This window comes from Pteropus vampyrus, unplaced genomic scaffold, assembly GCF_000151845.1.
Source record: "Pteropus vampyrus isolate Shadow unplaced genomic scaffold, Pvam_2.0 Scaffold436, whole genome shotgun sequence".
In the NCBI taxonomy this organism is placed as follows: domain Eukaryota; kingdom Metazoa; phylum Chordata; class Mammalia; order Chiroptera; family Pteropodidae; genus Pteropus; species Pteropus vampyrus.
The window spans coordinates 77,238-100,694 of record NW_011889217.1 but is presented as its reverse complement, the minus strand read 5'-3'; the positions used below and the strand labels follow the sequence as shown (position 1 = coordinate 100,694).

The window sequence follows — 23,457 nt, the reverse complement described above, 5'->3', positions numbered from 1 at the left end:
TGAGGCTCAAGCAGGTGCAACTGATTGGACTAATAGCAAAAAGCAACCATGGCTATAGTACAGGGGGACGGAGAGGTAGGAGCTCAGAGAGGTGGCCAAGGGCCAGGTTGTGCAGTCTTAGAGATCACAGCAAGGACTTTGTTTTTTTCTCTAGGAATTAAGAAACTTTGAGCAGAGGAGTAATACATCTTAAAAGAATCACTGTACTCTGCCTGCAGTGTGGAGAATAGACCGTGGGAGGACATGAATGGAAGCCAGGAGACTAGTTGGTGAAAAATGATAGAGGCTTGGATGAAGGGTAGTAGTACTATGCTTAATAAGTACATTTAACAAATATTTACTAGAGGTGGTGAGAAGCAGATTCTGGCTATAATCTCAAGGTAGGATCTCAACAGGATATAACCTCAACAGGATTGTTGAGGGATTCTTGAACGGAGAGATGGGACACCGAGGCTATAAGCAGGAAGCAGCGTTTATTGATGCCAGCACCAGCTCAGCGGATTCTTATCCAAAGGCTGAGCCCCGATTGTAACATAACAGGCAGTTTTATACAGTCTTGTCATTCCTACACAGCTATAGATATAAAGAAGAACATTAATTGGTTGGCAAGCTATGAGAAAACTGATGTTAGCTGGAGAGTCCTTGAGGTAGGGGGAGAGCAGTCAGGAACAAACTCGTTCGAGCAGGAAATTTCTAGGCAGGGTCAGGCTGCCACAGGATCTGCTGAGAAGTCAATGCTTTTGGCCTTCTTAATTGGCAGAATTCAAGGGTCATGTACTGGGATAAGAGATAATTAGGGTTTGGGGGAAGTGAAGAGTTGGACGTGGTTAAGTTTGAGATGCCAATTTGATAGTCAAGCAGAGATCTTGACTAAACAGTTGGATGTATGAATCTGTAGTTTGGTGAAAATTTGGGACTTAAGTTAAACATTTGGGATTTGATCTATTTTATTTTAGGAGAAACTCTAAAACCGTAATTAATACATTACTTTTATTGCAGACAAAACCATATGCCATTGTTGAAAGGAAGCCCAGAATATTTCCAGTAAGTCTTAAAATGTCTCTGATTTTTCTTTTGTTAATTATTTTTCTCCCTCTTTTCCTTCCCTAAGTGATCATCAGTCTAAAATGTTCCTTCTGTCAGTTTAAGTGCCTGCTTTGTATATTCTTTTTTTGTTTGTTTTGTTTTTTAAAGAGGAAGTAGTATGAAGTAGCAGTTGAAAATGGGAGGTGGGCACATTTGTTTTCAACCTGGCTGTAACACTTGTATGATCTTTGTAGTCCTAAAGTGAATTGAAGGTAGGTGCCTGATTTCATGTAGGGTTAAGGACTTGGGACAGGGAGGGCACCAGCCTGAGCAGATACCTGAGCCTAGTAATAGCAACTGAATACTTCTATTATTATTTCCAAACTATCATTTCTTTTGTCAGTTTGACTTTAACCTCTCCATCTGTGAATTTAAAATCTGTTAATGTGTGCTTAAATTTTATAATATGAATATGTAAGCTATTATCCTAACTAAAAATGAGTCTTTTCAGCATTAAAAGATTACACAGAAGTCAGTTGGTATTTTTACTGGTTGCGAGGTTATTATTTGACATATAAAATATATGTTATGTTATTGTCTTATTTCTAGTCACAGATAATGAACTACCATCAATCTCTAAGTTCTATAATTTTAAAAATTCTTGCTAAATGACATAGTCACAATAATCCATTATCTACTGCAACAGAAGGGAATTTTAGGGAAAACCACCAAATTAGCTACCCGTCCAGTTGGAACTCTGCTTTAGGAAATAGTAGGGGATTTCTTTATATTTCATTGTGTATAGTTGATGTGTGTCAGGGCCTAGATAGTCTCAAAATAGGAAATTCTCTTACTGGTTTTACCAGTTGGATAATTTATTTATTCTTCCAGTTATACATTTGTTTATTATTTATTTTACTATTACTGTGTAAATAATGCCAGAGGTTGTTTTAAGATGAAACATTCACAAGTCTTTGTTGCCTATATATTTGGTTTCTTTGACTTTCCAGTTCCCACAACATTTGGCAGGCATAAAAAGAAAAATACTTGGTAGGAGTCTATTTGCTTCTAGTCAGTCCCCCATGCATCTATCCTTTCTATACATAGTTACCAAGTTCTGTCCTTTCTTTGTCCTTAAGCAAACTGCCTCTCAACTCAGTGGCAGCTATGTGGAGGCCATCTGAAAGGGACTCTGGTTCACAGGCTACCTTCGTTTCAGTCTGATCTTTGTCATAGGACTGAGTCCCTGTGTTTATTGAGTTTTATTTGGCTTCTGTTTCTCAGAATTTCTTCACTGTTAACTGTTTAGAGATTCAGAAGCAAACTGATGTTCCAATCCCACAAGGTCCTGATTTTTTTTATTCTCCATTTTTATTTCTCCTTTCAAATTAGCCACTTCTTGCCTGAGCTCATGCTTCCTAAAATACATTCCCAAGGGAGCAAGTAGTAGTCAAACACATACTATAACTTTCCCCAGATACCTCTCCTAGAACCCCTAGTTCATTAGATTCTGCTTCCAAGTTATTACTCCATCTTTTAGCCTCCAGTGCCAGTGTCCTTGCCCTCAAACTGCTAAGTCAGTGCCATGTGTTTCAGTTTTTATTACAGCAGCATTACTACCATTTCAGGATACTAATTTCTGTGTTAGGGTAATGCTAGTTGTGGTAACAAATTATCCCCCAAATGTATAATGGCTTGAACATAATAGTTTATTTCTTCATCAGATAACAGTCCTAAGCTGTACCAGGTCAGGAAATTGGAGGGGTGGGGACTGGGGCATAATTCTATTCTACCCAGTCATTCAGACTGTCAGGCTGACAGAATCTATCTTGAACACAAAGCTGAAAATAAAGCTAAGTAATTTGCCTATAATCATATAGCTTGTCAGTGGAGGTTACAGGATTCTCACCACTTGGTTCTGGCTCTAAAGCTCATGGCCCTTTCTGTGTTTGAAAAGACACATGAATCAGCTGCTTAGGCAAAGTTTGCATTCATTCTGTCTCTAATATCTGAACCAAATGGTCAGCTGGTGATTGCCTAACACATTTAGTTGCTGGGAATACTTTACACGCTTATATTGAGCTGAAGGTGTTTCTCTGTAACTTCTAGGGCTTCTCCTATTTTTGGGGGTCATGCAAAATAAACATGATCTCTTTATCACTTTGTGAAGAGACCACTTTCATGCCCATTCTAGTAATTTTGAGTGGAACCTCCCCTATTCTTTCACTTATACCTTAATATTTTGAATACTAGTTACTCATCTTTAGACTGCCTCTACTTTGTCTAAGTCCCTTTTATAGTATGAATGCCAAAGCTGAACTAGATTTTTGGTGTGAGGTTTGATCAAGTGGATTTATCTCTGCAGACAAGATTTTTGTACTAACACATGTTTGTTTTCCTAGGGTGATACAATTCTGGAGACTGGAGAAGTAATTCCACCAATGAAAGAATTTCCTAATCAACATCATTGAAGATTACTTTAAAATTTCAAAGGCATATGAGCCCAGGTTGCTACATTACCATATTTACTGAATGTATTTTCTGGAAAAGTAACTTTAATAAAGTTTACTCTCAGATATGTGTTGTTTATTTCTCCTCAAAAACTGTACAATTTGAGACTCTTGATTAATAATAAGTAAAAACTGGACACGCTAACAAAATATAAGAGCGATCACCTACTTTTTCTGGCTGTTCCTGACTTGAAAAACAGGATGTAGAAAAATAGTCACAAGACAGATTTTTTCTTACATGATATTTAATCTAGTCTGATGTGTACGTATGCAACAGAATGAAATGTTACAATAAACATAAGAATAGAAATTCCACACACTTGTTTTAAAGGTGGCTTTCGGAGGCATTTAAAAAGTATTTTATAAACTATAAATTGAAAAGCATGTCATTCCATCTATGATCTGATACTCAAAAGCTGTCTGATCTAGACTGCTTTGTTACATGAGAATGTAAAAGACAAACATAAATAGTTGAAAAATTAGCACATTAGTGGTTAATATAAAGCACGATAAGCAAAAATAAAATTGGAAACTATATGGATTTTACTTTAAATCTAGACACGTGCCAGAGAAGTATTTGCATAGAATAAAATTTAGAGGAATTACAAATTTTCATTCATGCCGAAGATTTTGTCAGGGTATTCCTTCCTTAGCTGTCGTCGAGCAGCTACTGTTGATGCATAAATTACATATCCCCAGGAGAGTAATACGATCGCGAGGAGCAACTGAAAAAAAAAAATGGAAAAGGGGAAGTAGAAGCAAAAAATTCACTGTAATGTGAGTGTTACTTCTCTTCGTCCCCCATAGGTTGCCATGTACGTTGCTAAGGTGGAAATTATAGTGACAAACTCCAATAAGGGATTCCGGCAGCGAGTACACCCAGCTGTCCTTACGTAAGAAGCGGAAGAGCGTATCATCCAGGAAGAGGCGGAGTCAAGGTGAAGGGAGTGAAATGCTTAATTCAGGAATGGATTTTAGAGTTTCTGGGCGCTGAAGGAATAGGGGGGCTTCGCCTACGGGCCTAGGGAGTCGACACCGTGGAGCCTCACCAGAGTCGGGACCTACCACCGAGTAAATCCAGTCCAAGGTGCGGCGACTCACTGGCTTCATGGTAAGAAGGCGACAACGGTCCGCGGGAACGCGCAGAACCTGCAGGCCCTAGAGTAACCTCCGGGGCGGCGGCTGCCGGGCGGCGGCGGTGGCGGCGGCGGCCATCTTTCAGCCTGGCACAGCCGCCCGCCCACTCGCCTCCGGTAGCGCTTCCCACCCGGAGGGTCGGCCTCTTCCGCCCGGAGCTGGGGGCGGGCTCACGTGATCGCAGGCCTAGCCCGCCTTTCAGGGACGGAATGAGATAACTGAGAAAATGTTTAAAAATGGTTTGTTGGCCACTAGGTAAGTGTACCTCGTCAGTTGGTCTGTTCGTTGCAGAGCAGTGGTAATGCAGGATAATGTACCGTAAAGTACATTTAAAAGCGTATCTGAAAAACTAATCCATGTTTTAAATACTACACCGGCGTCTGGAAGAATTCACGTTCTGTCTCGCATCTGTTCCCACATTATATTGATAGGCGTTCATATATTCATCTTTGACGTAAATAAAAATGCCACTCACTTTTATATAACTGGCGATTTGTGGGAATCTGTTAATTGAGCCCTTCTTCAAGAAACAGAACGCAGCGGCTTGTTGATGTAAATGATAACTTCTGAGAAGTAACTTGGCACCGATTACCTGGCATAATGTACCTGCCAATCAACAAGTGTTTGCTGAGCGTTTATTATGTGCTTAGAACGGTAGCATGTTATCAAATATTAAGTCAAAGGTTGGTGGTTGGCACTTGGCGGGTTCTACCAAATTCAGTTCTAGAATGTTTGGGACGCACCCATCTGAGGCCAGAGGGTAGAATGGAGCAATGGGCCCCTTTAGACTCAGACGTTCTTTCTCTGTACATCTCAGACGTCGTCTAAAATAGGGTTTTAATCCTGATTTCGGGGAGTGGCACAAGGGGGAGTGGAGAGAAAGCGTTATCTGTTTGGGCAGATTTCAAGGCTCTGTTCTCTTGGAGTTAATCCATGTTCATCCCCAGCCTGGAGTAGATCTCTCTCTCCGAACACTATGTAGGATTCTGTTAGAGCTCTCGCTTTGGGTTCCATTTGATCCTGGTGTTATTTCCTAGCTGTGCAACAGGAGGTAAAGTCACTTCACCTCTGTGTAACTCAGTTCTTTTATACACTGGAGATAGTTTTAGTTAACTTCTCGCAGAGTTTGGTGAGGTTTAAATGAGACTAAACTAGTTATCGTGTTTTCCGGGTAAATTAGGAGGGAACATTAAGTTAGTGTCCCTGTAACCCCAGAGATTGGTAGTAACGAGGATGACGGTGATAAAGATTTCTGCCTCTGTGTCTTGTTACTCCCATTCCAGGAACAGAGGGAGCGGTGGGTGAAGGGCCAGGGCTCTGGCCGGGCGCGTAAGCCCCGCCCTCATTGCCGGCGCCTTTCTACTGCGCATGCGTTACGCAGGCGGGTGTTGTGTTTTGACGCGCCGGGGGCCGCGGGGTGGGCTTTGCTCCTACGGCCTCCCCCAAGCTGCCATTGGTGATGAGCGCTTTACGTCACAGGGGTCGCAGCAGCCGCCAGGGGCTCCGCTGTCTCGCGAGGAGGGTGAAGCGCCTCCGCCTGCTCCCGCTCCTGAGGGCCGGCGGAGAAGTCGCCGGGTACGCCTTCGCGGATCCTGCCGTCACCGACCTAGCTTTCTGGGCCGCCGGGAGCTTGCGACGAGCGCCCCAGCTCGGCCTGCGCCAGCGTCTTCCGAGGTGAGTGAGATCGGGAACAATGGGGTGCGGGGGTCGGAAGGGCTGGGCCAGCTGGAGCTCCCGTCTGGAGCGAGGCCCAGGGACGAGAGAGCTGAGAGGCCAGGCCGTCCAAGCCTTGGCGAGGCAGGGGACCGGGCGGGCGGCACCTGCGGCACACCTGTGGATTTGTTCCGGTGGGTGGGGGGAGGGCTGCGTTTCCAAGAAGCGCTCCCGAGAGGCGCGAGCATAGCCGTGTACTGGAAAGAGCTTGGTCTCAGGGGGAAAAACTCAATACAAAACAAAACGTTCGAGTCTGAATCGTGACATCTCCACTGTCAGGTGTGACCTTGAATGGGTCCTCAGACCTCTCTGATCCTGTCTGTAAAATGGGAATAACAATATTTTAGTTCGTTGTGATTATGTAATGCACGTGGTGCTTGTCTTAGACCCTGGCTGGTGGCAGTTCTCAAGCAATGGAAGCGACTGTCACCGTGACTGTGGAGTTGTCTGCACAGTGTTACACATTGTCGACTTACTCCACATCAAGTGACTTATTCATCCTTCGAGTCAGTGTAGCTTTCCTCGTGGGCTGCAGATTCCTAGACTGGAAGGGGGCAGTACTAACATGAGGCAAATAGTGATTTAAGAGGAAAAATGAATCGGATTTGGTAGGTAATTTTCAAGGTTAAAATAAATTAAGGGAAGGGGCTATCCATTAAGTTAATAGTGGTGAGGGTTGGGGGTTTTGTCTTTATTAGTCAATAACATGCAAAGCTATGCAGTCAGCTAAAACAATCTTGCTAGTCTAGAATGAGTGCCTTTAGAGGGGAATGGTTCCCAAATACTTTTTTTTTAAATTTTTATTGCTGGAATTGAAATTAAACTTTATAGGATCTGGTCAATAGATCCTATAACTTTCATATGATCTTTTGGAATTGATTAAATTGCAGTTAAGAGAAGTAGTGATTTGTTTAAGGTCACAAGAGGCAGAACTCAGATTATTTTTAACACTTTTCTAGTTTATTTGTGAACCCTTTTTAGTTACTCTGCCTAGATATATTAAATACAATAATTATATTAAGTATGAAGATTAGTTGTTATAGATTGTTACCTTTCTGGGCCTTTATAATCAATCAGTTATGTGTGATGAAAACAGATTTTCACATAACATAGGGAAACAGTATTCCATTCTTACTGCTCAGCAAGCACTATCCTCAGTGTTTATGTGGAATATATTTCTTCACATGACCGCCTTTTCAGGTGAGTACTGTTACTTAGCCCATTTTGAAATTGAGAAAATTTAAGGTTTTGAGAAATTAAATAACTTCCTCTAGATCGCACAGCTGTTTTGTGGCCTTGGCTCTGCATTAGAATTATCACTCCTCCAGATATAATCAGCTGGTGATTTAATTTTCTATTCAGTCATTTAAGAAATGCCATAGAATATGACTTTTATAAGAAGTCTGGCTTTATAAAATATTTAATTCTTTAGAATATTTCTACTTTGTTTATATCACTGTGTGGTTTTTATGTCTAGTCAGTCTATGGTCTTATTTAGACGTCAGCCTCTTGATTCTTTATCCTCACTCCAATTTGTTTTTCCATAGATATGTTTGCCTATTGATTATCTGAAATACCCCAAAAATATGGCACGAAGGGTTCTTATCCTTGTTAAAGCCACCAGATTTGAAGATTTGGGGAAGGGAAGGTTTGGCTTAATCAGTTTGTCCTGAAGATGATAAACTTTAGAATTTTGGAGGCAGTTAAGGAAATGGGATCAGAAGAACTGACTAATTTTCTCCCCTATGGGGAAATGAATTTGAAGTCCTAATTCCTAGAGTGCTAGGGTAGAGAAACCTTTATCACAAACTTCTAGAATCTGAAGCACTGAATTTACCATCAGGTCCACTTTTGCTACCTAAACCCAGAACCCTGTCTACAAACCTACAAATCTTAATCTGTCTCTTGCCATCCTGTTTTATGCCATAATTTGTATTTTTTACACAGCTTTGTTAAGATATAATTTATATTCTATATAATTCACCTGTTATATATAATCCAGTGGTTTTAGTGTAATTACAGAGTGGAACTATGATCAAATTGAACATTTTCGTCATTCTAGAAAGAAACCTTGTAATCCTTCCCACTCCCCCCAGCAACCATTAATCTGCTTCCTGTCTAGATTTTCTTATTCTGGACATTTCATAGAAATGGTATCATACAATATGTGGTCCTCTGTGATGGATTTTTTTTTCATTTAGCATAATGAAAAGGTTCATCCATGTTTTAGCATGTATCAGTACTTCCTTTTTATTGCCAAGTATTCCGTTGTATGGATATACCCCATTTTATTTATCCTCCCCAGCTGATAGGCACTTGGGTTACTTTCACTTTTGACCTTTTAGGACAAATGCTGCTCTGAATATTCGAGTTTTTGTGTGGAGATATGTTTTTATTTCTCTTAAATAGATAGGTGTCGGATTGCTGGGTCATATGATAATTCTGCTTCATTTGTATCTTAGCAAATATTTTAATTTTAGTACTGTAGAGTGATGATTTTGAAGGAGCAAATCCCTGATTTGATGATTTACATTTGTTGCCATATTTGATATTTTGGATGAATACCATTCTTTGTAGCTAAAGATATTCCTGTGTAGAAATACAAAACAGAACTCTAATATGTTCTTTTTACTTATTATGGATGACATTACTGGACATTCTTTAGACTTGTGCTATCAAAGTGATTAACAGGCTTATAAAACTAGAGGAGGGAATACTAAGATACCATTTTTTAAAAATCATACTTAGTTGAGATTTTTTTAAATTAGAACTTCAAGTTTACTACATTTCTTTAATAAATTCATTCTGGGTTGTAATTTTTATGTGAACTGGAAATGGTTAGTGAACACTAAAATTCTTTATTCCAAAGACATAAATTAGGATAAAATGTATTAGCTTGAAATTTACCAGTCTTTTTAAAGTCTAATTATCTCTTTATTATATATAGAAGGGGCAGACTAAACTCCAGAGTTAGTGTGGTCTTCAGTCCAGATCTTCTGATAACCTCTCCAATTCTCTTTCCATTTTTCACACCTTCTGCTAACACATGCATACTGTCTCTTATCCTACAGTTTTTTGTTTTTAGGATTTTTTTTTTCCCTCCGAGTAGGAGAATGAAAAATAATAGAACTAGGGGAAACCATCGAGAAATTTATGCAATATTAAGGTTGCAGAATTTAAATATATTGACAGAAAAGCAATTGGTATTATGTATTTGTAATTCTGTTCTCTTTAAGGACAGTGGTGATTTTTACATTTCTGCTCTAGAGAATATAAGACTATAAATATTTGAGCGCCTTAAAAAAACTTGCTCAACATTAATTGATTCCCTATTAAGTTATGGCTCTGATAAAGTTAAGATGCCTGAGATGAGCAAGTTTAATTTGAAATCTGTGATGAAATAACTTATATTTTACAATTTCAGATTTTCGTCGTGGGTTTGTTTTCGTTAGAGCTTGGAATGGCCAGTGGATTTAGAAAATTACAGTTATATTATTTGACTAACTTCATAGAGATTGACGAATGATAGCACTTCTGTGATAGAGGAGGTAGAGAAAGATGGATAATAGGCCCAGAAAAACATAAAGGAAGAAACTATATAATGATTAGTGTAGAATGCAGCTAAGGGAGGATTTTATACAATAACAAGGCTAAAATGTAACACAAACTAAATTTTAGCTCTGGAAATTCATTTTTTAAGTTATGGGCCAATATAAACTGATAAATTCAAAGAAAACTAATCTCTAAGATTCTTGTGATCCTTGTGGGAAAAGATAATAAGGGAAGGGGACCGAAAGCATGATTCAAGATACTTTGGGCTGACTTTGGATTAAATAAAAAGGCTAAGAAAGACTTTTTAAGGGTGCTGAAAGAAATCAGTGATGAACTGAATATAATAGTGTAGTAATAGTAGTATCATAGTACTGACAACAGCGACTAACATTTAATGAGCATTTGCTGAGCCAGGCACTTCCCTTGAGTGCTTTTACATTTGGTATTTCATTTAATTTTCACTAAAAATTCTTTTTGTGTATGAAGGGATCTTTTATTAAAAGCCATAGAGTTGGTTTAAACAAGTGAACTTTCTGGTATGCAGATTATCTCACTAACATTTTTTAAAAATTATAATTGACCTACAATATATTAGTTTCAGGTGTACAACATAGTGATTCGACATTTATGTACCTACCATGTGACCACCATGATAAGTCTAGTAACCACCTGTCAACAAAGTTATTGCTAACAATATTTTTAAAGGTCTGTATACAATACTTACCATAAATAAAACAAATCAATAGTCTATATTGTCTTGAGACATATATGTGAAAGATTTAAAACTGTAGATAGAAATAACATCTAAGAACAGATGTTTTTGTTTTTTGTTTTCTAGAGAGGAAGGAGAAGACAAGGGATGTTTTTAAAAATCTGGAATAACCTTGAAAAAAATGTTAGTTGCTAAATCTGAGTGGTAGATACATGAGTACTTCAGTATATTTTCTTGGTATATTTTTTTTTAGTTTTTTGTATATACCAAATATTTCTCAATTAGTTTTAAAAGAATAATAGAATGTTATTTAATATTTGAGAACTTACTATGTACCAGGCACCTTTTCTAAGGGTACCTTGTTCATAAGCCCTGTGAGGTAGTGATCAATTTCATCTACAGATGAAATTGAAGCATAGAGATAGTAACTGGTACACAGCCACACTGCTAGTAAGGAACCAGAATCCAAACCCAGGAAATCTGACTTGAGAGCTTGTGTTTATTAAGTATATTACTATGCTACACTGCCCCTTTATATTACAAAGATATTGAACTATTCAACTATTTTCACCAAAGTGTATTTCAGTCATTTGAGTTTTTTTTCAGATTTGGTCATTTCTTTTATCAGGTTACTGATGTAATTTTTTCCCTTTTACAGATAATGGCATCAGCCACTAAGGAATTTAAAATGGACAACTTTTCACCTAAAGCTGGCACTAGCAAATTGCAACAGACTGTACCAGCTGACGCATCTCCTGATTCTAAGTGTCCCATATGCTTGGATAGATTTGATAATGTGTCTTACTTAGACCGCTGTTTACATAAGTTCTGTTTTCGCTGTGTACAGGAGTGGTCTAAAAACAAAGCTGAATGTCCACTATGTAAACAGCCCTTTGATTCTATTTTCCATTCTGTGAGGGCAGAAGATGACTTCAAGGAGTATGTCCTAAGGCCTTCATATAATGGTTCTTTTGCCACTGCTGATGTTCGGCGATTCCGGTATCGTACAACTATGACCAGAGACCGAAGTGCTTCTGTTTATTCACCCAGTAGTACCATGAATAGAAGAACAACAACTCCACCAGATAGTGGAGTACTCTTTGAAGGGTTAGGCATTTCAACAAGACCTAGAGATGGTGAAATTCCTCAGTTTATGAGACAGATTCCAAGGAGGCCAGCTACTGCCGATGAAAGATCTTTGCGGAAAATTCAAGAACAGGATATTATTAATTTTAGGCGAACTCTCTATCGTGCTGGTGCTCGTGTTAGAAATATTGAAGATGGTGGTCGCTACAGGGATATCTCAGCTGAATTTTTCCGTAGAAATCCAGCTTGTCTTCATAGATTAGTCCCTTGGTTAAAACGTGAACTTACAGTTCTTTTTGGAACTCATGGATCTTTAGTAAATATAGTACAGCACATCATCATGAGTAATGTTACTCGCTATGACTTGGAAAGTCAGGCATTTGTGTCTGATTTAAGGCCATTTTTACTTAATAGAACTGAGCATTTTATACATGAGTTTATCAGTTTTGCTCGATCTCCTTTTAACATGGCAGCCTTTGACCAGCATGCTAATTATGATTGCCCTGCTCCTTCCTATGAAGAAGGTAGCCATTCTGATTCTTCAGTCATAACAATATCTCCAGATGAAGCTGAGACCCAAGAGCTAGATATTAATGTAGCCACTGTTAGTCAGGCACCATGGGATGATGAAACTCCAGGGCCATCTTACTCAAGCTCAGAGCAAGTACATGCTGCCATGTCTTCCCTTCTAAATACTTCTGACAGTTCAGATGAAGAACTTGTAACAGGAAGAGCCACATCTCAGATACAAGGAGTACAAACCAATGAGGACCTAAATAATGACAGTGATTCTTCTTCAGATAATTGTATCATTGTTGGGTTTGTTAAACCACTAGCCGAGAGGACCCCAGAACTTGTTGAACTATCCTCCGATTCTGAGGAGTTAGGCTCTTATGAGAAAATGGAAACAGTGAAGACACAAGAACAAGAGCAGTCCTATAGTTCTGGTGATAGCGATGTGAGTAGATGCTCATCTCCACGCTCCATCCTTGGAAAGGAAGAACAAATCAATAAAGGTCATTGTGATTCTGGTACAAGAATCAAATCAAAGAAGGAAGAGAAACGATCTACTTCATTGTCCTCTCCCAGAGACCTGAGCTCATCTATCAGAGGAGACAGAGTATATTCCCCATATAACCACAGACACAGAAGGAGAGGAAGATCAAGAAGTTCAGATTCACGTTCTCAGAGTAGAAGTGGGCATGATCAGAAGAACCGTAGAAAGCATCATGGGAAAAAGAGAATGAAAAGAAAACGATCCAGAAGCAGAGAGAGTAGCAGACCCAGAGGTAGGAGAGAGAAAAAAAGATCAAGAACTAGAGATAGTAGTTGGTCAAGAAGAAGCCAAACCCTGTCTTTAAGTAGTGAAAGCACAAGCAGATCAAGATCTCATAGCAATGATCATGGTAAAAGAAGATCACGGAGCAGAACTAGAGATCGTTATTATTTAAGAAATAATTACGGAAGCAGATATAAGTGGGAGTATACTTACTATAGTAGAAACAAGGATAGGGATGGCTACGAATCATCTTACAGGAGGAGAACTCTGTCTAGAGCTCATTATTCCAGACAATCTTCAAGTCCAGAATTTAGAATTCAATCTTTTTCTGAAAGAACAAATGCCAGGAAAAAAAACAGCCACAGTGAAAGGAAATATTACTACTATGAAAGGCACAGATCAAGGAGCCTATCTAGTAATAGATCAAAGACTGCATCTACAGGCCCTGACCGAGTGAGAAATGAAAAGCCTGGAGGGAAACGAAAGTACAAAACACGGCATTTAGAGGGTTCTAATGAAGTGGCTCAGCCATCTCATGAATTTGCTTCTAAAATGAAGGAAGGTCATTACCAAAAATCTTCAAAATTGGATGGAAACTACAAAAATGAAAGTGACAGCTTTTCAGATAGCCGATCATCAGACAAAGAGACAAAACACAAGAGGAGAAAAAGAAGGACCCGGAGCCTGAGTGTAGAGATTGTTTATGAAGGGAAAGTTACTGATACAACTAGACATCATAAAAAGAAAAAGAAGAAACATAAGAAGAAGCATAAGAAACACCATGGAGATAATGGTTCACGTTCCCCAGTTGTAATTACCATTGACAGTGATAGTGATAAGGATTCTGAAGTAAAGGAGGATGCAGAATGTGACAACAGTGGTCCTCAAGACCCTCTACAAAGTGAGTTTTTGGCTCCTTTGGAAACATTTGAAACTGAAGATATAGTTACAATAGAAGATGAATTCGGTGTCCTGGACAAAGAATGTGATATTACCACACTAAATAACAACTTACTTAATGCCAACAAAACTGTAGATAATATTCCACTCCAGGCAGCTTCAATTGAACAGACTCTCGATGTAAGAGAAGAAAGCATCTTTGCCTCGGATTTGGAGACCCAGCCCAGTAATGTCTCTATTCATATTGAGCCATCAAGGCCATTGCCATCTCCACGGACATCATTAACGTCATTGTCTCTTGGTAGAGACCATGATATGTCTTAGAACTGCCAAAGCCTCTTACTGAGAATTTTGATGGTATGAAAAGAAAAAAAAAAAAAAAGGAACAGTGTCATCTACTGCAGTCTTTTTAAAGATGACTTTTGGTGAAAACACTTTTCCCCCTTAAAAATATTTTAAGTGATTTTTTTTGTGTGTGTGTGTTAAAAATTTGTAAAAATTGTTTGTTGGAAAAGTATGTATGTCCCACCCTCAGAGATACGCACTTTTAAGTGAAAAAATGATATTGCTAGTGGTTTATTTAAAACTTGGGATCCTTTTTAAATAAAAAATTATAAATTTTAGAAGTTATTTCATAAAGCCATATGGTATTGACATATTTTTAAAGTAGTCAATGAGTATTTTTGAATTTTTTTTTTTTTTTTGAAAGTTATTCTGGAAATGTGTTATAAGCTAGGAGAATCCCTTTGGACAGTCTTTATTTTTCTTCTTAAAAATTTGTATGATTCAAAACCATTTCTTCAGGTTAAATTGAGGCATTTTAATCTGCAGTTTATCTTCTACCAAAAGAAAAGTTTAAATATTTCCTTTATATACTTGTTTATCTGGACTGCCAGTAAAACAAATGTATATTCAACAAAAGAAAAAATAAAACAGTAACACTTTAAAACAAGAATCCAGAAATTTTCCTATGCAGTAATGATACGTTTTTTAAGTCAAATTATTTTAGTGAAAATATGGCTATATTCTGTCATAAACTGAATTTCAGGTGAGCTGCATTTATTCTTCAATCTGATTATGAAGAGCATATCGTTTCTATTCTATCTTCAGAAAAATGCAGTTATGTAGCATTTAGTTTACTAAAAGCAAATGAAAGAACCCTTGCCACACTTCTACGTTGGTAGTTGTTTTTTACACAAAGTGGCTGTGTTTATGTTTGAACCTGTATAAAAATTGCTCTAGCTATAGCCCAATGTAGGATTGCCAGTGAACAGCAGAACTTGGATTAAATCTAAATTTAGCTTCCAATTTGCCTTGCTACCATAGTCTTTCGTTGTTCAACAGAAATCAGACTGCTGGCTGGGTGGTAGGTTCCGTACTAGGTTTTTAGGGATTCAGTGATACAACAAAGCAGATAAGCTCTTTTGGGTGTGTGTGTGTAACAACAATCCTCTGGAGAAGAAAGTATAATTTACTATATACAATGGGGGTGTAATCTCAGGTGGAAGTGATAGTTGATCTGAAATCCAGAAATCAAGCATACATTAACTGAGAGTAGAGTTGCTTTTAGCAAAGGAAAAGATGTGCAAAGAGCCACAAGCAGAAGGGAAGCCTAGCAAATTCTACGAATTAAAGGATTAGCCAAAGGACAAAGTACAGGGCCAAGCTTTGTAGGCTATATTTAGAGTTTGATGGGTTTTTTTGTTTGTTTTTTTAACCTGAGGGCAGTAGGAAACATTTTAAATGACAAGAGTCTAAAATTGACATTGACAATTTTTAGTAAGTTCAGACATTGAGAAATTGTGAGAGGACTATTGTTGATCAAGGAATATAATTTGAAATTATGAAATGACTGCAGTTTTTCTTAATATTACAAACAATGCTGTTTTATTTCACATTCTGATTTTACAAAATGTTTTCAGTTAAACACTTAATGAAAACCCATCTTAATACATGGCACTATCACATCATCCTCTTAAGTGTTCAAGCCCAAAATTTCCAAGTCTTTGATTTGTCATTGTCCCTCATCCCCCTTATCCAGTTACCAAAAAATGAGTTATCAGTTATTTATATTCAAAAGGGGGAAAAATCACAAAGGCAAACATGTAGTGGCTATTAAAGGCACTTTTTCTGTACGAGTCAAAATCGCTCCATAAGACAAGTGCTCTGGTTCCATTTATAGGGTGGGGCCTGTGGAGATGAGGATCTTAGTCTGAGATACACAGTTAAATACACACTACAGTTAAGCTTGTGAGGGAATAGGATCATAGCAGAGGTTTTTTTTGTTTTCTGTTTTTTTTAATTTAGGATGGGAAGGAGAGATGAGCTTTTGGGGAAGGAGCCCATGGAACAGGAAAAGTTGAAAATAAAGGAGAGAGATAACTATAAAGCAAAGTTCCTTTGGTGGGAGAGGGGACCTAGAACCCCAGGTAAATAAATCAGTAATGGAGAAACAGGCAAGTCTTATTCTAAAATAGCAGAAGGAGGAAATGTGCACAAAGACATTGTGGAGAGAGGCATTAAGATGTAGTTCATGCTCTAAAGCCTCTCATCTTTGTGAATGAAAAGCAATCTGAGAAAGATGAAGCATGAGTAGGATTGGGTTTGAGCACAGGAGTGGAAAAAATGCCCCTTGAGGGACATGGAGAGAAGGTTAGCTAAGAATTGGTGATGAGTGGTGAGCCCTCCCCTGAGATAAAAGATATTTAAATTTATGGGACACCAAGATTGGTGGTTTTGTTCTGGTAGCATTAGCACTGTGGAAATAGAAGCAGAAACCAATGTTAGACATAGTATGCATTCAGTATTTATACCGTGAATGAATAAATGGATGGCTTTACCCATGGTTGAAGTTCTACTAAATGTGAGTAGTAAAACAAAGGGGCAAGGAAATGAGGGAAATACTGGTCAGTATAGTTGAATTGATGCATTCTAGTATCTGTTGTGCAGGAAAAGAAGTGAGGTTCTGAGGTGACCATTGGAGAGAACAAGATACCCTGAGGTTAGTTTTCCAATGCAGTTCAAGTAGGTATAGTGGGGGCAGGAGTAAGAAGACTGGAAAATTATTTTAGAGAGCACCCAGTTGTAGGCATGATTGGAAATAACTAAAACTGGTGAGGGTGAAGGAGATTATTGGAATTGAGGATAATCCATAAGGCTGTATGTAAGTATCTGCACCTGTGGTCCCCAACCTTCTTGGCACCAAGGACCGGTACTCCTATGAAAATCTAATGCCTGATGATCTGAGGTGGAGCTGAGGCAGTGATACTCGTACTGGGGAGCAGCTGCAAATACGAAGCTTCGCTCACTTGCTGCTCATCTGCCATGGCCCGGTTCCTAACAGGCCATAGACCGGTACCAGTCTGTGGCCCTGGGGGTCGGAGACCTCTGCTTTACATGGAAGACACTGTGGGTGATGGCAGGAGATAGAGGAGAAGAAAAAGTTGTGTCACAGATATTATATCTTGTCCTTTATTATGTTCTGCCACAGCAGCTAGCATATGCACAAAGAAATAAAACTTGCTAAATAATCGATTATTTCCTCATTAAGTACAGTGAAATTGGCTGTTAGAGTGTCATGAAAGTCAGTAATCTATCTTACTTTACCTGCAAGAATACTGGGGGAGGTAAACCATTGGATCTGTGCCTGAAAAAAGAGGCAAGGAAATGCCATTGAAGTTAGGCCAAGGTCTGAAATTAAGTTTAAATTCATTCCATTAGAAAGTGCAACCATGATGTTTGTCAGAACATTAGATGATATACTTTTCTATAAACATGAAGGGGCATCTGATATTTGCTAGGAGTGTGCTGGTTTCTGCTTCCTTGCATGACCATCTGCACTTTAATGAGTAATCAGTTTTCTCCTAAGCAAAGAGGATCTTTGCTTTTCTATCTAAAATTCATGTATTCATCAAACACAGTACACATGATCTAAGACTATGCTAAATGATGGAGGTATAAGGATGAAGGTACGGAACCAACAGGCATTTTAAAGAAGGTGGGAATGTGTCAGATTGGTTCTTAAGAAACAATGAGCACTAATGTAAAAGAAAATTTGGACTGAGGAAAGCCTCAGTAAAAAGACTTTAAGAAACTCATTGCTCAAACTGGAAATCAGAAGAGCCTGTAGAAAGAACAGTGACAATAGGGATCCAGAGGAGACTGGATTCAATAGATTCCTGAGGTAGGCTAGCCCAAGATTGGGGCACCATTTAGATGAAGATGGGCTGTGAGGGAGAGGGAGAAGTCTGGTATGACCAGACTTTTTTTCTCCTCATGTGAGATTTGTTGCATGGTGATAATATTCAAGGTTGGGATACAGGAATAAGGATGGTTGGAGGAGGAAAATGAATTCAGTTTGAGACTGAGCTGCTTAGAGCTGCACCGTCCATTATAGTAGCTACTGGGTGCATGTCGATACTGAGTACTAGAAATGTGGCTAGTAAAACAGGAATTAATTAAAATTATTTTTTTAGACAGAATACAGGACTCAGAAGTATGATCTTTTGACCCTCCTCTATCAACCACCCTCCTTCTCCACACTTTAATTCATGCCCAGCTATGATTTTCTGGATTATGTTTAAATCACTCCCTTGCAATACCCTCCAACTCTCTTGCCCTTTCTCTCCTTGTTTACCTAGTTTAGGGGTCAGCAGCCTTGTCTTAGAAAGAGCCAGATAGTAAATATTTTAGGATTTATGGGCCATATGCAGTCTGTCATATAGTTTTTTTTTTTTTTCCCTACAACACTTTAAAAATGGTAAAACAATTTTTAGCTTATGGCTAAAACAAGCCATGTGCCAGATTTATCCTGCAAGCAAGAGTTTGCTATCCGATTACCTAAGCAAAGCCTCAGTCTGGATGAACCTAACTCTTCAATTGTGCCTACATGCATGCTGCTAAGTGTTTTTGAAGGAAATCAACAACTATAGATTGATGTCACCATAAAAACAAAATCACCAGCCTCAACTTCATCAGAAACATTAGTGGACAAGTTTCCTTAGTATTCTTGCTCATTGGTATAGTGGCTATTTCACATACCTTTTCCTCCTCAAACTTCCCACTTCTCCCTACCACACACTTTTTATGTTGGCTGGGCAGTTCTGGTCTGCACTAAGGTCAGACAAATATAAACCCTGCCTGCTTACCAAAAACAGTACTTCTAGCACATTATTAGAGACACTGCCTGCTCAGTTGGTCTTGACCACCTTTCTCGTGTGTATTCAGTCAACTTGGGTGAGTCCGCTGACCTAGGATGGCCTCAGCTGGAATTACTGGACTTTTTCTATGTGGTTGCTCATCTTCCAACATGTTAGCCTGGGCTTGTTTTCATGGTGGTCAAAGGGGTCTAAGAGAGAGCAGAAGTGTGCAGTCTCTTGACGCCTGGGCTCAGAATTGATACATTGTCATTTCCATATTCCGTTGCTTATAGCCAAATCATAAGGCTGGGCAGATTCAAAGGGAGGGAAAGACACTCCACTGTCGATGGGAAGAGCTGCAAAGTTCCATTGTAAAAGGTAAATACTGTGAAAAGTGAAGAATCGTCATAATTTTTGCAATCACTGTACCACAATGCCTAATTTCTCTCCACTCAGTAGATGGATCCCTCTTCCTCTATGCCTTCGGTTCTTAAACTTTCACATGCATCAGAATCATCTGGAGGGTTTGTTAAAATAAAGATTACTGAGCCCCACCCCCACGTTTCTGTTTCAGAAGGTCTAGAATGCCAAGAATGTGCTTTTCTAACAAGTTTCTGGGTGGATCTGATGCTGCTGTCCTGCAAACCACAGTTTGAGAACCACTGTTCTAGGCTTATCCCTTCCTACGTGCTCTGGATTTCATTTACCCTCACTTTAATAACAAATAACAAAAAATAAAAAATAATTTTTCAGTTATCCTTTTTTCTTTATCTCTTGGTTTTTAATGACTTTGCTACTCAGAGTGAGGTTTGTGGACCAGCAACACCAGTGCCACCTGGCAGCTTGTTAAGAATGCAGAGTCCCAGATTTACTGGATTAGAATCTGCACTTTAACAAGATCCGTGGGTGATCCGTATGCACATTAATGTTCGAGAGTACTGCCTGTGGATCATTTTCATCAGTAAGCAAGTGAGCATGTTCTTGATTTCCTTCTCCAAGCCTGCCCCTCTTCCAGTGTCACATGTTAATAGATGGCACCACCATTTATGCAGCTGCTCAGGTTAAATAAGTTGGAGTTCTCTTTGACTTCCCTCTTACATATCTGACATCCAATTCATCAGCAAATTGTGTGGGATTTTAGGATTACATATACTGTAACTTCACCACTTCCCCTGCTTTGAGTCTAATCCATGATGCCATCCTTTCTCACTTGGTGCTGTAGCTTCTTACCTGGTCACTCACTCTGCTTCTGCCCTGTCCCCCTGCAGTTTGTTGTCCTCTAATCATCCACAGTAATCTTTTAAAAACAAGATCATGTTATTTCTCCTCTCAAAATCCTACAGTGGTTCCCCATCATATTTAGGGTCAAAACCAAATCCTTACCTTGGTCTGTCAGGCCTTAAACGTGAACTGCCGTGGCCACTGTTTCCTCTTTCTCTTTCCCCAGCCCACTCCACTCTAGCAACCTTGCTCATCTCTTGTTCTTTTGCAGACTCAGTTCACCCCTGCCTTTGGGCCTTGGCACTTTCTATTCCTTTTGGGTAGAATGCTCTTCACCCGAATGGCTTTCACTTCAGTTAGGTCTTCCCTGATCAGCTCATCTAATATAAGCAGCCCCATTATTCTTTATCCCCTTATCATGCTTTATTTCTCCGCACTCCACTTACTACTACCTAATATCTACTTTTTTTTTGGTCTGTCTCCCACACTAGAATGTAATAAGCTCTAAACCTGTCTTTATTTCATGTTTGCAGTTGCTCAAACCAGATATCTGGAATGTAGCCTTTTTTTTTCTCTTCCTTTCCATTGCATTTCACTCAGTCCTATCTCTAAAATATATCTCAAGCAATTCCTTTCTTATACACTCTACTGCCACTGTCCATATCTATGCTGCATCATCTCTTACTTGAGTCACTTATCAACTGATCTACTTGTTCCGCATAAGAAGCAGAGAGATCTTTTTTAAAAATTTGACCTTGCTTAAAACCCTACAGTGTGTTCCTTCCCATTGCATTCCATTCCTTGCCTTATAAGGTCCTGTTTACCTGTTCAGCTACACTACATACCATTTATCCCCTTGTTCATGAAGTTCCATCTACAACTGTCTTTCGCCCTTTCTTTTTGACCTGTATGTGCATTCTGTCCCCCTGCATGGAATCCCCCTTTCCCTGCTTTTTTTGAATAGTCAATTCTTTCTCATTCTTAAGGATTCAGCTGAAATATTACCTACTCAGAAAGATATTCCCTTACCGCTATATTAAAAGTTTTTTCCAGTCTCCATTATTTTCTCTTACAACTCCATTTACTTTCTTTGTATCACTTCATATTTGGTAATTAATTATTTGTGTTTTTACATCTTTATTGTCTCTCTTCTTCCTCAAGAGGCTCTAAGCTTATGAGAGAGACTCTTTTTCACTTATCTCCATATACCCAGTACTTTTCACAATACCCGACATATAGCAGATACTCTGTAAATGTGTTGAGTAAATTAATGCCCAAGTAGAGGAGAGGGTCTAAGAGTGAGTTCTTTCTTCTCGTCATTCTGTGACACTCCCCTTCTTCTCTGGCCTTGGTAAAATTTTACTTACAAATTTGCCAAATGATTCCATTTCTGGGATTTCATATCTTTCAGATTCAGTTTACACTATAACTGCTGATGTTTAATAAATGTATTGTTATTCAAGGTTATGTTATGTCCCACTGTTAGCATAAAAGGAGGCATGTGTTTATCCTTTTAAAGAAATTTTGGATCTGATTTCTTTTCTCAGTTAAAAATCCAAAACCAAGTAGTGGCAGAATAGCTTGTATGATAGATAAAAATGGACAAGACATGAAGAACAAGTACTTGAAGGCACTGGAGAAAAATCAAAAGGCGAAAACTGGAGGGACTTATACCATTGAAAGATAAGAACTGTACTGCATTTATTTCATGCAATAAATGCATGAAATTTCATTCATTTCATGCAATAAATACATGAAAACTGCATTTATTTGGCTTTTCCTCAGTCCCCATGGAAGTTAGAATACAAGCTGCGGTCATTGAATTAGAAGGTAAACCCTAGGGCTGCCAGAGTAATGATTTTGAGGGGAAAATATCAGAAAGAAAGGAAACACAAAGAGAAAGCCCTAAAATTTGTATATAACTTTCACTCAAATCCTAGCTAACCTTGAAATGCAAACATGCAGGGGAGACTCCAAAGAGCCCAGGTAAGCAATAGCCAGAGGGCTGAAAGAGCTCCATGACATCTCAGCCGCCACAGGGAATACAGAATTTGGAGTCTGAGTCCCACCAATTTAGAGAGCAGGGAAACATATAAGGCTTTTCACTGAAACCCCTAAAGGGTAACAGCTTGGAAAAGACTATGACCCAGGACTCAGGGATTCATTTTGCACTGATGGCACAGCTTAAACAGACCCTCCACTATGTAAAACAAAGCCTCTATAAATTCAGAACGAGTGGCTGTTAAGTTAGCATGCTAGAACAAAAAACAACACTCCCCAGAGTAAAATAATAGAACCTCGAGATTCTAAAGCATATCTATAATGTCCAGTATAAAATAAAAAATTACTAGACATATGAAAGTACCTATAGTAAAGAGAAAAAGCAGTTACAAAAACATACTGTGAGATAATCCACATGATGGAATTAGCAGACAGACTTTAAAGACCCCATTAGAAATATGTACATGAACTTAAAAGATAGTTACAGTGAATGAACAGATAGAGGTTCTCAGCTGATAAATGGAAAGTAGAAAAAAAGGAACCAATGGAAATCTCAGAATTTTTAAAAACAATATTTGAAGTGAAAAATTCACTGGAAGCCTTAATATATTAGAGAAGCCAGATGGGAAATGACATCAGATAGAAACCAGTATTTACAGATAGGAATGAATATCACCAGAAATGCTAAATAGATGGGAAAATAGAAAAGACTATAATTTTCTTATTTTATTTAAAAGACAACTAACTGACTACAACAAGCTTATAACATTGTATTATGTGGCTTATAACATATAGAGAAGTAAAAATTATGACAATAGCACAAAGGATGGGCTGGGGTAGATGGAATGATGTGGTTGCAAGGATTTTATATTTTACCTGATGTGGTATAATATTCTAAGTAGACTGACATAAGGATGAGGGAGAGAGGCATAAAGCTAAAAGACTACAGTCATGTGCTGCATAAAGACGTTTTAGTTCATGATGGACTGCATATAAGACAGGTCCCATAAAATGGTGATGGAGCTGAAAAACTCATATCGCTTAGGGATGTCATAGCAGTTGTAACATTATAGCACAATGCATTACTTGGTTGTTTGTGGTGATACTGGCATAAACAGACCTAGTGCACTGCCAGTCTTATAAAAGTATAGCATATATAATCATGTACAGTATATAATACTT

The 23,457-nt window shown here is 38.6% G+C and overlaps 2 protein-coding genes across 6 annotated transcripts in view; both read left to right on the top strand.

Annotated features, from left to right (window-relative positions):
- NDUFB6 (NADH:ubiquinone oxidoreductase subunit B6) overlaps positions 1-3,600 on the top strand; it is a 12,957-nt gene extending 9,357 nt beyond the window's left edge. The window contains exons 3-4 of one of the 3 annotated variants that reach the window (XM_011381374.2): positions 1,000-1,044; positions 3,429-3,600. In XM_011381374.2, coding sequence (XP_011379676.1) covers positions 1,000-1,044; positions 3,429-3,497 — 114 coding nt within the window. In that variant the 3' untranslated portion in view covers positions 3,498-3,600. Of the gene's footprint in view, positions 1-999; positions 1,045-1,081; positions 1,130-3,428 lie in introns of those variants that run through there. The other 2 variants (XM_011381373.2, XM_023524074.1) reach the window with 2 other exon arrangements.
- A 715-nt stretch (positions 3,601-4,315) lies between these two features.
- On the top strand, positions 4,316-15,084 carry TOPORS (TOP1 binding arginine/serine rich protein). 3 transcript variants are annotated; one of them, XM_011381372.2, is made up of 3 exons: positions 4,316-4,647; positions 6,153-6,347; positions 11,309-15,084. In XM_011381372.2, exons 1-3 carry the CDS (start codon positions 4,645-4,647, stop codon positions 14,237-14,239), a joined length of 3,129 nt encoding a protein of 1,042 aa, XP_011379674.1. In that variant the 5' UTR covers positions 4,316-4,644; the 3' UTR covers positions 14,240-15,084. The 3 variants fall into 3 exon arrangements, with proteins under 3 accessions (XP_011379674.1, XP_023379840.1, XP_023379841.1); XM_023524072.1 differs by lacking the exon at positions 4,316-4,647 and adding an exon at positions 4,843-4,928 and having other exon boundaries at positions 11,309-14,864; XM_023524073.1 differs by lacking the exons at positions 4,316-4,647; positions 6,153-6,347 and adding an exon at positions 6,562-6,994.
- Positions 15,085-23,457: the final 8,373 nt, after the last annotated feature.